Genomic DNA, 11,767 nt, shown 5'->3' on the forward strand with positions numbered 1-11,767 from the left:
TTTCGAAAGGGGGGGCCCCTGTCAAGTTGGTAACACACGTTCCCGGCCCCCGCCGACTGCGCGCAGCCATTATTTAAGCCATCCATTACCCGAAGCTATTGTACACAAGGTAGAAGAGGCCCCAGCGACAAAGTTCCGATACCCGACTCGAGTCAGGGAACCTCGATCGCGAAAGTAACTGAGGCTAAACCATATTTCGCGCACTCTAACGCATAGAATGGTGTCCGATGCCTCAAGAAAGACGTTTCTTTGGCCGATTCCATCGCACAGGCTGGCGCTGGTCCAACATAACTATCAGATACGTAGATTGCTTCAATCTCAGCACTTATGTACCTGACAGGAGGCCCGTAGGCGTGTAAGCTGCGAGCGCGTGCACCTGTCCTTATTAGTGCCGTGCTGGCTGCCCCACAACGTGAGACCTATGAGGCTGAGACTCTGTTATTATTATATTTGCAAAACGTGTAAGGCTGAACGGTTTCGCCGCAAGGGCGAACTTGAACTTACTTCGCGACGCCCAACCGTCCAACGTCCGATGCACAGCCCCGACCCCCCAGCACCGGCACCCAGATCACACATTTTACTTATAGTGGAGTCTGTATCTCACGGTGGGGGACGGTAATAATAATAATAATAATACCTACGCACGGACCAAGGTCCCGCGTGCCTTAAGGAAGAGTCCCATCGAGGCTAACCCTACCGTATCTCTGTGGGACCTTGGCAAGAGGCACCCCACGCATCCACCTTCACTCAGTCCATAGGAACCGAAGTTCTGGACCTATCGGCCTACCAACTCTCCGAATTCGGCCATCGTGAAGTTTCCACGTTGCAACAATGGGATCCGAACCCAGAGAGTCGCTACAACGCTTCCGTCAGTACCGCGGACTCCATACCGGAATACTGACTCGGACGGTATGTATGACGGGTTTTGGTGCTGGGGGGGGGGGTTGGTTCGGCAGGGTGCGGGGCCCAGGTGCGGGCACGCGGGGGGAAGTCCGCGCGCGCCCTCGCAATTTCACAGGGCGTTGGCCCGGCTATTATTTAAATAATTACGTATGTATTTAGAAGCTGCGTGGGCGAAAATGAGCGAGTTTGCGTCCCTTGGATCCCATTTCCCCAGACTCCAATTCCCCGATGAGGTGCTGGGCCCCGACCCCGACCCCGACCCGGACCCCGACCCCGACCCCGACTCCTCTCGTGCTCGGCATTTTAACACTGTACATTGCGTCCCCTGTCACTTGACTCCCTTAGGGGCACGCTCCATGGATCGCATGGCGGTCCGCTAGTGCAGGCCTGCGGTGGCACCAAGTTGACAACCACTTCACCCCAGCGAGCTCCAGCTTGCGCCAACCATACAACGGCAGTTGCTATATGTATACAATTGATAGCCAGGCCAAACGGCTGCGTGGCTGGACTGCTGCACTCACTCACGTGGCCCCTGGTAGCAGGGTGGCTAAAGGGGGGTTTAAGGGGTTTTGCAGGGTTTGAAAAGTTTGACATGTCAGAAATCATTTGCACAGTATAAGTCAGCTAATAGTAACTAGAATGATTGTTTGAACCCCTTGTGGGTGACCGTGATGAGATTTGGGCACATAGCAATGACTTTGCATGTCCCACTGCTTCCTCACCGTCTCCCTGGATACGGCATGTGACTTTCATGGCCCTGGATACTTGCACCACTGAGGCTTCTCATTCGCCCAAGTTATAATGAATACTGCATTGTGCTATCTCTCTGGGTTCGGATCCCATTGTTGCAACGTGGAAACTTCACGATGGCCGAATTCGGAGAGTTGGTAGGCCGATAGGTCCAGAACTTCGGTTCCTATGGACTGAGTGAAGGTGGATGCGTGGGGTGCCTCTTGCCAAGGTCCCACAGAGATACGGTAGGGTTAGCCTCGATGGGACTCTTCCTTAAGGCACGCGGGACCTTGGTCCGTGCGTAGGTATTATTATTATTATTATTCATTGTGCTATGGTGCAGGCTGACAGATTGCACATGCACGCTGTGCATGCACATGCTGCTCATTCCCCTTGTCCCCACACTGGGGGCTGAGCTGCCCAACCCAGAATCCAACATGCCTGCCTCGCTCAACCCTGTGCAGAACCGTTTCACATGCATATATGCACATGTTGCCTGACCTGTTAGCAACACAAGCTAAGCGCCATGGTGCTAGCCCCTGCAGTGCCCAATGCAACTCTGCACATCAGGGCAAGTGTGCCCGGCTTGCCTCTTCTCTCATGGGTGAGGGTCAGGTATCATGCAGGCTGTCAAGTAATGTGCAGCCATGCTGACGGCATTCAGTCTGCACCATATGTGAGTGATGGGCTTTGGGAGTGCAAGCGGAATCAGCCATAACAGGTTGGTGTGTCAAGACCGGCGTGCCTCCTATCTGCCTAGTTAGCGTGCCCCGGCCCCCGCAGGGGGCGCGGCGCACCTATACGTTTCAGAAAGGGGGGGCCCCTGTCAAGTTGGTAAACACACGTTCCCGGCCCCCGCCGACTGCGCGCAGCCATTATTTAAGCCATCCATTACCCGAAGCTATTGTACACAAGGTAGAAGAGGCCCCAGCGACAAAGTTCCGATACCCGACTCGAGTCAGGGAACCTCGATCGCGAAAGTAACTGAGGCTAAACCATATTTCGCGCACTCTAACGCATAGAATGGTGTCCGATGCCTCAAGAAAGACGTTTCTTTGGCCGATTCCATCGCACAGGCTGGCGCTGGTCCAACATAACTATCAGATACGTAGATTGCTTCAATCTCAGCACTTATGTACCTGACAGGAGGCCCGTAGGCGTGTAAGCTGCGAGCGCGTGCACCTGTCCTTATTAGTGCCGTGCTGGCTGCCCCACAACGTGAGACCTATGAGGCTGAGACTCTGTTATTATTATATTTGCAAAACGTGTAAGGCTGAACGGTTTCGCCGCAAGGGCGAACTTGAACTTACTTCGCGACGCCCAACCGTCCGACGTCCGATGCACAGCCCCGACCCCCCAGCACCGGCACCCAGATCACACATTTTACTTATAGTGGAGTCTGTATCTCACGGTGGGGGACGGTATGTATGACGGGTTTTGGTGCTGGGGGGGGGGGTTGGTTCGGCAGGGTGCGGGGCCGAGGTGCGGGCACGCGGGGGGAAGTCCGCGCGCGCCCTCGCAATTTCACAGGGCGTTGGCCCGGCTATTATTTAAATAATTACGTATGTATTTAGAAGCTGCGTGGGCGAAAATGAGCGAGTTTGCGTCCCTTGGATCCCATTTCCCCAGACTCCAATTCCCCGATGAGGTGCTGGGCCCCGACCCCGACCCCGACCCGGACCCCGACCCCGACCCCGACTCCTCTCGTGCTCGGCATTTTAACACTGTACATTGCGTCCCCTGTCACTTGACTCCCTTAGGGGCACGCTCCATGGATCGCATGGCGGTCCGCTAGTGCAGGCCTGCGGTGGCACCAAGTTGACAACCACTTCACCCCAGCGAGCTCCAGCTTGCGCCAACCATACAACGGCAGTTGCTATATGTATACAATTGATAGCCAGGCCAAACGGCTGCGTGGCTGGACTGCTGCACTCACTCACGTGGCCCCTGGTAGCAGGGTGGCTAAAGGGGGGTTTAAGGGGTTTTGCAGGGTTTGAAAAGTTTGACATGTCAGAAATCATTTGCACAGTATAAGTCAGCTAATAGTAACTAGAATGATTGTTTGAACCCCTTGTGGGTGACCGTGATGAGATTTGGGCACATAGCAATGACTTTGCATGTCCCACTGCTTCCTCACCGTCTCCCTGGATACGGCATGTGACTTTCATGGCCCTGGATACTTGCACCACTGAGGCTTCTCATTCGCCCAAGTTATAATGAATACTGCATTGTGCTATGGTGCAGGCTGACAGATTGCACATGCACGCTGTGCATGCACATGCTGCTCATTCCCCTTGTCCCCACACTGGGGGCTGAGCTGCCCAACCCAGAATCCAACATGCCTGCCTCGCTCAACCCTGTGCAGAACCGTTTCACATGCATATATGCACATGTTGCCTGACCTGTTAGCAACACAAGCTAAGCGCCATGGTGCTAGCCCCTGCAGTGCCCAATGCAACTCTGCACATCAGGGCAAGTGTGCCCGGCTTGCCTCTTCTCTCATGGGTGAGGGTCAGGTATCATGCAGGCTGTCAAGTAATGTGCAGCCATGCTGACGGCATTCAGTCTGCACCATATGTGAGTGATGGGCTTTGGGAGTGCAAGCGGAATCAGCCATAACAGGTTGGTGTGTCAAGACCGGCGTGCCTCCTATCTGCCTAGTTAGCGTGCCCCGGCCCCCGCAGGGGGCGCGGCGCACCTATACGTTTCAGAAAGGGGGGGCCCCTGTCAAGTTGGTAAACACACGTTCCCGGCCCCCGCCGACTGCGCGCAGCCATTATTTAAGCCATCCATTACCCGAAGCTATTGTACACAAGGTAGAAGAAGCCCCAGCGACAAAGTTCCGATACCCGACTCGAGTCAGGGAACCTCGATCGCGAAAGTAACTGAGGCTAAACCATATTTCGCGCACTCTAACGCATAGAATGGTGTCCGATGCCTCAAGAAAGACGTTTCTTTGGCCGATTCCATCGCACAGGCTGGCGCTGGTCCAACATAACTATCAGATACCTCCCCGGTAGCTCAATTGGTAGAGCATGCCGCTGTCACATGGCAGACCCAGGTTCGAATCGCGGATTCGGCCGGGTTGAGGCTGACAAGTATAGATGCAGGTTCGGATCCTGCCCGGGGAACCGAGTCAGTATTCCGGTATGGAGTCCGCGGTACTGACGGAAGCGTTGTAGAGACTCTCTGGGTTCGGATCCCATTGTTGCAACGTGGAAACTTCACGATGGCCGAATTCGGAGAGTTGGTAGGCCGATAGGTCCAGAACTTCGGTTCCTATGGACTGAGTGAAGGTGGATGCGTGGGGTGCCTCTTGCCAAGGTCCCACAGAGATACGGTAGGGTTAGCCTCGATGGGACTCTTCCTTAAGGCACGCGGGACCTTGGTCCGTGCGTAGGTATTATTATTATTATCAGATACGTAGATTGCTTCAATCTCAGCACTTATGTACCTGACAGGAGGCCCGTAGGCGTGTAAGCTGCGAGCGCGTGCACCTGTCCTTATTAGTGCCGTGCTGGCTGCCCCACAACGTGAGACCTATGAGGCTGAGACTCTGTTATTATTATATTTGCAAAACGTGTAAGGCTGAACGGTTTCGCCGCAAGGGCGAACTTGAACTTACTTCGCGACGCCCAACCGTCCGACGTCCGATGCACAGCCCCGACCCCCCAGCACCGGCACCCAGATCACACATTTTACTTATAGTGGAGTCTGTATCTCACGGTGGGGGACGGTATGTATGACGGGTTTTGGTGCTGGGGGGGGGGGTTGGTTCGGCAGGGTGCGGGGCCGAGGTGCGGGCACGCGGGGGGAAGTCCGCGCGCGCCCTCGCAATTTCACAGGGCGTTGGCCCGGCTATTATTTAAATAATTACGTATGTATTTAGAAGCTGCGTGGGCGAAAATGAGCGAGTTTGCGTCCCTTGGATCCCATTTCCCCAGACTCCAATTCCCCGATGAGGTGCTGGGCCCCGACCCCGACCCCGACCCGGACCCCGACCCCGACCCCGACTCCTCTCGTGCTCGGCATTTTAACACTGTACATTGCGTCCCCTGTCACTTGACTCCCTTAGGGGCACGCTCCATGGATCGCATGGCGGTCCGCTAGTGCAGGCCTGCGGTGGCACCAAGTTGACAACCACTTCACCCCAGCGAGCTCCAGCTTGCGCCAACCATACAACGGCAGTTGCTATATGTATACAATTGATAGCCAGGCCAAACGGCTGCGTGGCTGGACTGCTGCACTCACTCACGTGGCCCCTGGTAGCAGGGTGGCTAAAGGGGGGTTTAAGGGGTTTTGCAGGGTTTGAAAAGTTTGACATGTCAGAAATCATTTGCACAGTATAAGTCAGCTAATAGTAACTAGAATGATTGTTTGAACCCCTTGTGGGTGACCGTGATGAGATTTGGGCACATAGCAATGACTTTGCATGTCCCACTGCTTCCTCACCGTCTCCCTGGATACGGCATGTGACTTTCATGGCCCTGGATACTTGCACCACTGAGGCTTCTCATTCGCCCAAGTTATAATGAATACTGCATTGTGCTATGGTGCAGGCTGACAGATTGCACATGCACGCTGTGCATGCACATGCTGCTCATTCCCCTTGTCCCCACACTGGGGGCTGAGCTGCCCAACCCAGAATCCAACATGCCTGCCTCGCTCAACCCTGTGCAGAACCGTTTCACATGCATATATGCACATGTTGCCTGACCTGTTAGCAACACAAGCTAAGCGCCATGGTGCTAGCCCCTGCAGTGCCCAATGCAACTCTGCACATCAGGGCAAGTGTGCCCGGCTTGCCTCTTCTCTCATGGGTGAGGGTCAGGTATCATGCAGGCTGTCAAGTAATGTGCAGCCATGCTGACGGCATTCAGTCTGCACCATATGTGAGTGATGGGCTTTGGGAGTGCAAGCGGAATCAGCCATAACAGGTTGGTGTGTCAAGACCGGCGTGCCTCCTATCTGCCTAGTTAGCGTGCCCCGGCCCCCGCAGGGGGCGCGGCGCACCTATACGTTTCAGAAAGGGGGGGCCCCTGTCAAGTTGGTAAACACACGTTCCCGGCCCCCGCCGACTGCGCGCAGCCATTATTTAAGCCATCCATTACCCGAAGCTATTGTACACAAGGTAGAAGAGGCCCCAGCGACAAAGTTCCGATACCCGACTCGAGTCAGGGAACCTCGATCGCGAAAGTAACTGAGGCTAAACCATATTTCGCGCACTCTAACGCATAGAATGGTGTCCGATGCCTCAAGAAAGACGTTTCTTTGGCCGATTCCATCGCACAGGCTGGCGCTGGTCCAACATAACTATCAGATATACGTAGATTGCTTCAATCTCAGCACTTATGTACCTGACAGGAGGCCCGTAGGCGTGTAAGCTGCGAGCGCGTGCACCTGTCCTTATTAGTGCCGTGCTGGCTGCCCCACAACGTGAGACCTATGAGGCTGAGACTCTGTTATTATTATATTTGCAAAACGTGTAAGGCTGAACGGTTTCGCCGCAAGGGCGAACTTGAACTTACTTCGCGACGCCCAACCGTCCGACGTCCGATGCACAGCCCCGACCCCCCAGCACCGGCACCCAGATCACACATTTTACTTATAGTGGAGTCTGTATCTCACGGTGGGGGACGGTATGTATGACGGGTTTTGGTGCTGGGGGGGGGGTTGGTTCGGCAGGGTGCGGGGCCGAGGTGCGGGCACGCGGGGGGAAGTCCGCGCGCGCCCTCGCAATTTCACAGGGCGTTGGCCCGGCTATTATTTAAATAATTACGTATGTATTTAGAAGCTGCGTGGGCGAAAATGAGCGAGTTTGCGTCCCTTGGATCCCATTTCCCCAGACTCCAATTCCCCGATGAGGTGCTGGGCCCCGACCCCGACCCCGACCCGGACCCCGACCCCGACCCCGACTCCTCTCGTGCTCGGCATTTTAACACTGTACATTGCGTCCCCTGTCACTTGACTCCCTTAGGGGCACGCTCCATGGATCGCATGGCGGTCCGCTAGTGCAGGCCTGCGGTGGCACCAAGTTGACAACCACTTCACCCCAGCGAGCTCCAGCTTGCGCCAACCATACAACGGCAGTTGCTATATGTATACAATTGATAGCCAGGCCAAACGGCTGCGTGGCTGGACTGCTGCACTCACTCACGTGGCCCCTGGTAGCAGGGTGGCTAAAGGGGGGTTTAAGGGGTTTTGCAGGGTTTGAAAAGTTTGACATGTCAGAAATCATTTGCACAGTATAAGTCAGCTAATAGTAACTAGAATGATTGTTTGAACCCCTTGTGGGTGACCGTGATGAGATTTGGGCACATAGCAATGACTTTGCATGTCCCACTGCTTCCTCACCGTCTCCCTGGATACGGCATGTGACTTTCATGGCCCTGGATACTTGCACCACTGAGGCTTCTCATTCGCCCAAGTTATAATGAATACTGCATTGTGCTATCTCTCTGGGTTCGGATCCCATTGTTGCAACGTGGAAACTTCACGATGGCCGAATTCGGAGAGTTGGTAGGCCGATAGGTCCAGAACTTCGGTTCCTATGGACTGAGTGAAGGTGGATGCGTGGGGTGCCTCTTGCCAAGGTCCCACAGAGATACGGTAGGGTTAGCCTCGATGGGACTCTTCCTTAAGGCACGCGGGACCTTGGTCCGTGCGTAGGTATTATTATTATTATTATTCATTGTGCTATGGTGCAGGCTGACAGATTGCACATGCACGCTGTGCATGCACATGCTGCTCATTCCCCTTGTCCCCACACTGGGGGCTGAGCTGCCCAACCCAGAATCCAACATGCCTGCCTCGCTCAACCCTGTGCAGAACCGTTTCACATGCATATATGCACATGTTGCCTGACCTGTTAGCAACACAAGCTAAGCGCCATGGTGCTAGCCCCTGCAGTGCCCAATGCAACTCTGCACATCAGGGCAAGTGTGCCCGGCTTGCCTCTTCTCTCATGGGTGAGGGTCAGGTATCATGCAGGCTGTCAAGTAATGTGCAGCCATGCTGACGGCATTCAGTCTGCACCATATGTGAGTGATGGGCTTTGGGAGTGCAAGCGGAATCAGCCATAACAGGTTGGTGTGTCAAGACCGGCGTGCCTCCTATCTGCCTAGTTAGCGTGCCCCGGCCCCCGCAGGGGGCGCGGCGCACCTATACGTTTCAGAAAGGGGGGGCCCCTGTCAAGTTGGTAAACACACGTTCCCGGCCCCCGCCGACTGCGCGCAGCCATTATTTAAGCCATCCATTACCCGAAGCTATTGTACACAAGGTAGAAGAGGCCCCAGCGACAAAGTTCCGATACCCGACTCGAGTCAGGGAACCTCGATCGCGAAAGTAACTGAGGCTAAACCATATTTCGCGCACTCTAACGCATAGAATGGTGTCCGATGCCTCAAGAAAGACGTTTCTTTGGCCGATTCCATCGCACAGGCTGGCGCTGGTCCAACATAACTATCAGATACGTAGATTGCTTCAATCTCAGCACTTATGTACCTGACAGGAGGCCCGTAGGCGTGTAAGCTGCGAGCGCGTGCACCTGTCCTTATTAGTGCCGTGCTGGCTGCCCCACAACGTGAGACCTATGAGGCTGAGACTCTGTTATTATTATATTTGCAAAACGTGTAAGGCTGAACGGTTTCGCCGCAAGGGCGAACTTGAACTTACTTCGCGACGCCCAACCGTCCGACGTCCGATGCACAGCCCCGACCCCCCAGCACCGGCACCCAGATCACACATTTTACTTATAGTGGAGTCTGTATCTCACGGTGGGGGACGGTAATAATAATAATAATAATACCTACGCACGGACCAAGGTCCCGCGTGCCTTAAGGAAGAGTCCCATCGAGGCTAACCCTACCGTATCTCTGTGGGACCTTGGCAAGAGGCACCCCACGCATCCACCTTCACTCAGTCCATAGGAACCGAAGTTCTGGACCTATCGGCCTACCAACTCTCCGAATTCGGCCATCGTGAAGTTTCCACGTTGCAACAATGGGATCCGAACCCAGAGAGTCGCTACAACGCTTCCGTCAGTACCGCGGACTCCATACCGGAATACTGACTCGGACGGTATGTATGACGGGTTTTGGTGCTGGGGGGGGGGGTTGGTTCGGCAGGGTGCGGGGCCGAGGTGCGGGCACGCGGGGGGAAGTCCGCGCGCGCCCTCGCAATTTCACAGGGCGTTGGCCCGGCTATTATTTAAATAATTACGTATGTATTTAGAAGCTGCGTGGGCGAAAATGAGCGAGTTTGCGTCCCTTGGATCCCATTTCCCCAGACTCCAATTCCCCGATGAGGTGCTGGGCCCCGACCCCGACCCCGACCCGGACCCCGACCCCGACCCCGACTCCTCTCGTGCTCGGCATTTTAACACTGTACATTGCGTCCCCTGTCACTTGACTCCCTTAGGGGCACGCTCCATGGATCGCATGGCGGTCCGCTAGTGCAGGCCTGCGGTGGCACCAAGTTGACAACCACTTCACCCCAGCGAGCTCCAGCTTGTGCCAACCATACAACGGCAGTTGCTATATGTATACAATTGATAGCCAGGCCAAACGGCTGCGTGGCTGGACTGCTGCACTCACTCACGTGGCCCCTGGTAGCAGGGTGGCTAAAGGGGGGTTTAAGGGGTTTTGCAGGGTTTGAAAAGTTTGACATGTCAGAAATCATTTGCACAGTATAAGTCAGCTAATAGTAACTAGAATGATTGTTTGAACCCCTTGTGGGTGACCGTGATGAGATTTGGGCACATAGCAATGACTTTGCATGTCCCACTGCTTCCTCACCGTCTCCCTGGATACGGCATGTGACTTTCATGGCCCTGGATACTTGCACCACTGAGGCTTCTCATTCGCCCAAGTTATAATGAATACTGCATTGTGCTATGGTGCAGGCTGACAGATTGCACATGCACGCTGTGCATGCACATGCTGCTCATTCCCCTTGTCCCCACACTGGGGGCTGAGCTGCCCAACCCAGAATCCAACATGCCTGCCTCGCTCAACCCTGTGCAGAACCGTTTCACATGCATATATGCACATGTTGCCTGACCTGTTAGCAACACAAGCTAAGCGCCATGGTGCTAGCCCCTGCAGTGCCCAATGCAACTCTGCACATCAGGGCAAGTGTGCCCGGCTTGCCTCTTCTCTCATGGGTGAGGGTCAGGTATCATGCAGGCTGTCAAGTAATGTGCAGCCATGCTGACGGCATTCAGTCTGCACCATATGTGAGTGATGGGCTTTGGGAGTGCAAGCGGAATCAGCCATAACAGGTTGGTGTGTCAAGACCGGCGTGCCTCCTATCTGCCTAGTTAGCGTGCCCCGGCCCCCGCAGGGGGCGCGGCGCACCTATACGTTTCAGAAAGGGGGGGGCCCCTGTCAAGTTGGTAAACACACGTTCCCGGCCCCCGCCGACTGCGCGCAGCCATTATTTAAGCCATCCATTACCCGAAGCTATTGTACACAAGGTAGAAGAGGCCCCAGCGACAAAGTTCCGATACCCGACTCGAGTCAGGGAACCTCGATCGCGAAAGTAACTGAGGCTAAACCATATTTCGCGCACTCTAACGCATAGAATGGTGTCCGATGCCTCAAGAAAGACGTTTCTTTGGCCGATTCCATCGCACAGGCTGGCGCTGGTCCAACATAACTATCAGATACGTAGATTGCTTCAATCTCAGCACTTATGTACCTGACAGGAGGCCCGTAGGCGTGTAAGCTGCGAGCGCGTGCACCTGTCCTTATTAGTGCCGTGCTGGCTGCCCCACAACGTGAGACCTATGAGGCTGAGACTCTGTTATTATTATATTTGCAAAACGTGTAAGGCTGAACGGTTTCGCCGCAAGGGCGAACTTGAACTTACTTCGCGACGGCCAACCGTCCGACGTCCGATGCACAGCCCCGACCCCCCAGCACCGGCACCCAGATCACACATTTTACTTATAGTGGAGTCTGTATCTCACGGTGGGGGACGGTATGTATGACGGGTTTTGGTGCTGGGGGGGGGGGGGGGTTGGTTCCGCAGGGTGCGGGGCCCAAGTGCGGGCACCCGGGGGGAAATCCGCGCGCGCCCTCCCAATTTCACAGGGGGTTGGCCCGGCTATTATTTAAATAATTACCTATGT

General features: G+C 55.0%; 4 protein-coding genes across 5 annotated transcripts; all 4 read left to right on the forward strand.

Moving 5' to 3' along the window:
* The first annotated feature begins 117 nt into the window (after nucleotides 1-117).
* Nucleotides 118-2,359, forward strand: CHLRE_05g233502v5 (uncharacterized protein). Its single transcript, XM_043062180.1, has 2 exons — nucleotides 118-970; nucleotides 1,118-2,359. The coding sequence occupies exons 1-2, from the start codon at nucleotides 912-914 to the stop codon at nucleotides 1,281-1,283; spliced, it is 225 nt and encodes a 74-aa protein (XP_042924516.1). The 5' UTR covers nucleotides 118-911; the 3' UTR covers nucleotides 1,284-2,359.
* Nucleotides 2,360-2,547: 188 nt separating this feature from the next.
* CHLRE_05g233602v5 (uncharacterized protein) lies at nucleotides 2,548-5,039 on the forward strand. Its single transcript, XM_043062183.1, has 2 exons — nucleotides 2,548-3,046; nucleotides 3,166-5,039. Exon 2 carries the CDS (start codon nucleotides 3,200-3,202, stop codon nucleotides 3,428-3,430), a length of 231 nt encoding a protein of 76 aa, XP_042924517.1. The 5' UTR covers nucleotides 2,548-3,046; nucleotides 3,166-3,199; the 3' UTR covers nucleotides 3,431-5,039.
* A 1,718-nt stretch (nucleotides 5,040-6,757) lies between these two features.
* Nucleotides 6,758-9,282, forward strand: CHLRE_05g233702v5 (uncharacterized protein). 2 transcript variants are annotated; one of them, XM_043062186.1, is made up of 2 exons: nucleotides 6,758-7,264; nucleotides 7,383-9,282. In XM_043062186.1, the coding sequence occupies exon 2, from the start codon at nucleotides 7,417-7,419 to the stop codon at nucleotides 7,645-7,647; it is 231 nt and encodes a 76-aa protein (XP_042924520.1). In that variant the 5' UTR covers nucleotides 6,758-7,264; nucleotides 7,383-7,416; the 3' UTR covers nucleotides 7,648-9,282. The 2 variants fall into 2 exon arrangements, with proteins under 2 accessions (XP_042924520.1, XP_042924519.1); XM_043062185.1 differs by having other exon boundaries at nucleotides 7,383-8,759.
* Nucleotides 8,918-11,478, forward strand: CHLRE_05g233802v5 (uncharacterized protein). The gene is made up of 2 exons (XM_043062190.1): nucleotides 8,918-9,775; nucleotides 9,923-11,478. Exons 1-2 carry the CDS (start codon nucleotides 9,717-9,719, stop codon nucleotides 10,086-10,088), a joined length of 225 nt encoding a protein of 74 aa, XP_042924518.1. The 5' UTR covers nucleotides 8,918-9,716; the 3' UTR covers nucleotides 10,089-11,478.
* Nucleotides 11,479-11,767: the final 289 nt, after the last annotated feature.

This window comes from Chlamydomonas reinhardtii, chromosome 5, assembly GCF_000002595.2.
Source record: "Chlamydomonas reinhardtii strain CC-503 cw92 mt+ chromosome 5, whole genome shotgun sequence".
Lineage (NCBI taxonomy): Eukaryota > Viridiplantae > Chlorophyta > Chlorophyceae > Chlamydomonadales > Chlamydomonadaceae > Chlamydomonas > Chlamydomonas reinhardtii.

Bases quoted from the DNA above. Each gene is read 5' to 3' on its own strand.
- CHLRE_05g233502v5 (XM_043062180.1), top strand. From the start codon at position 912: ATGTATGACGGGTTTTGGTGCTGGGGGGGGGGGTTGGTTCGGCAGGGT. The intron at 971-1,117 runs GTGCGGGCACGC...CCATTTCCCCAG, and splicing joins CGGCAGGGTGCGGGGCCCAG to ACTCCAATTCCCCGATGAGG.
- CHLRE_05g233602v5 (XM_043062183.1), top strand. From the start codon at position 3,200: ATGTATTTAGAAGCTGCGTGGGCGAAAATGAGCGAGTTTGCGTCCCTT.
- CHLRE_05g233702v5 (XM_043062186.1), top strand. From the start codon at position 7,417: ATGTATTTAGAAGCTGCGTGGGCGAAAATGAGCGAGTTTGCGTCCCTT.
- CHLRE_05g233802v5 (XM_043062190.1), top strand. From the start codon at position 9,717: ATGTATGACGGGTTTTGGTGCTGGGGGGGGGGGTTGGTTCGGCAGGGT. The intron at 9,776-9,922 runs GTGCGGGCACGC...CCATTTCCCCAG, and splicing joins CGGCAGGGTGCGGGGCCGAG to ACTCCAATTCCCCGATGAGG.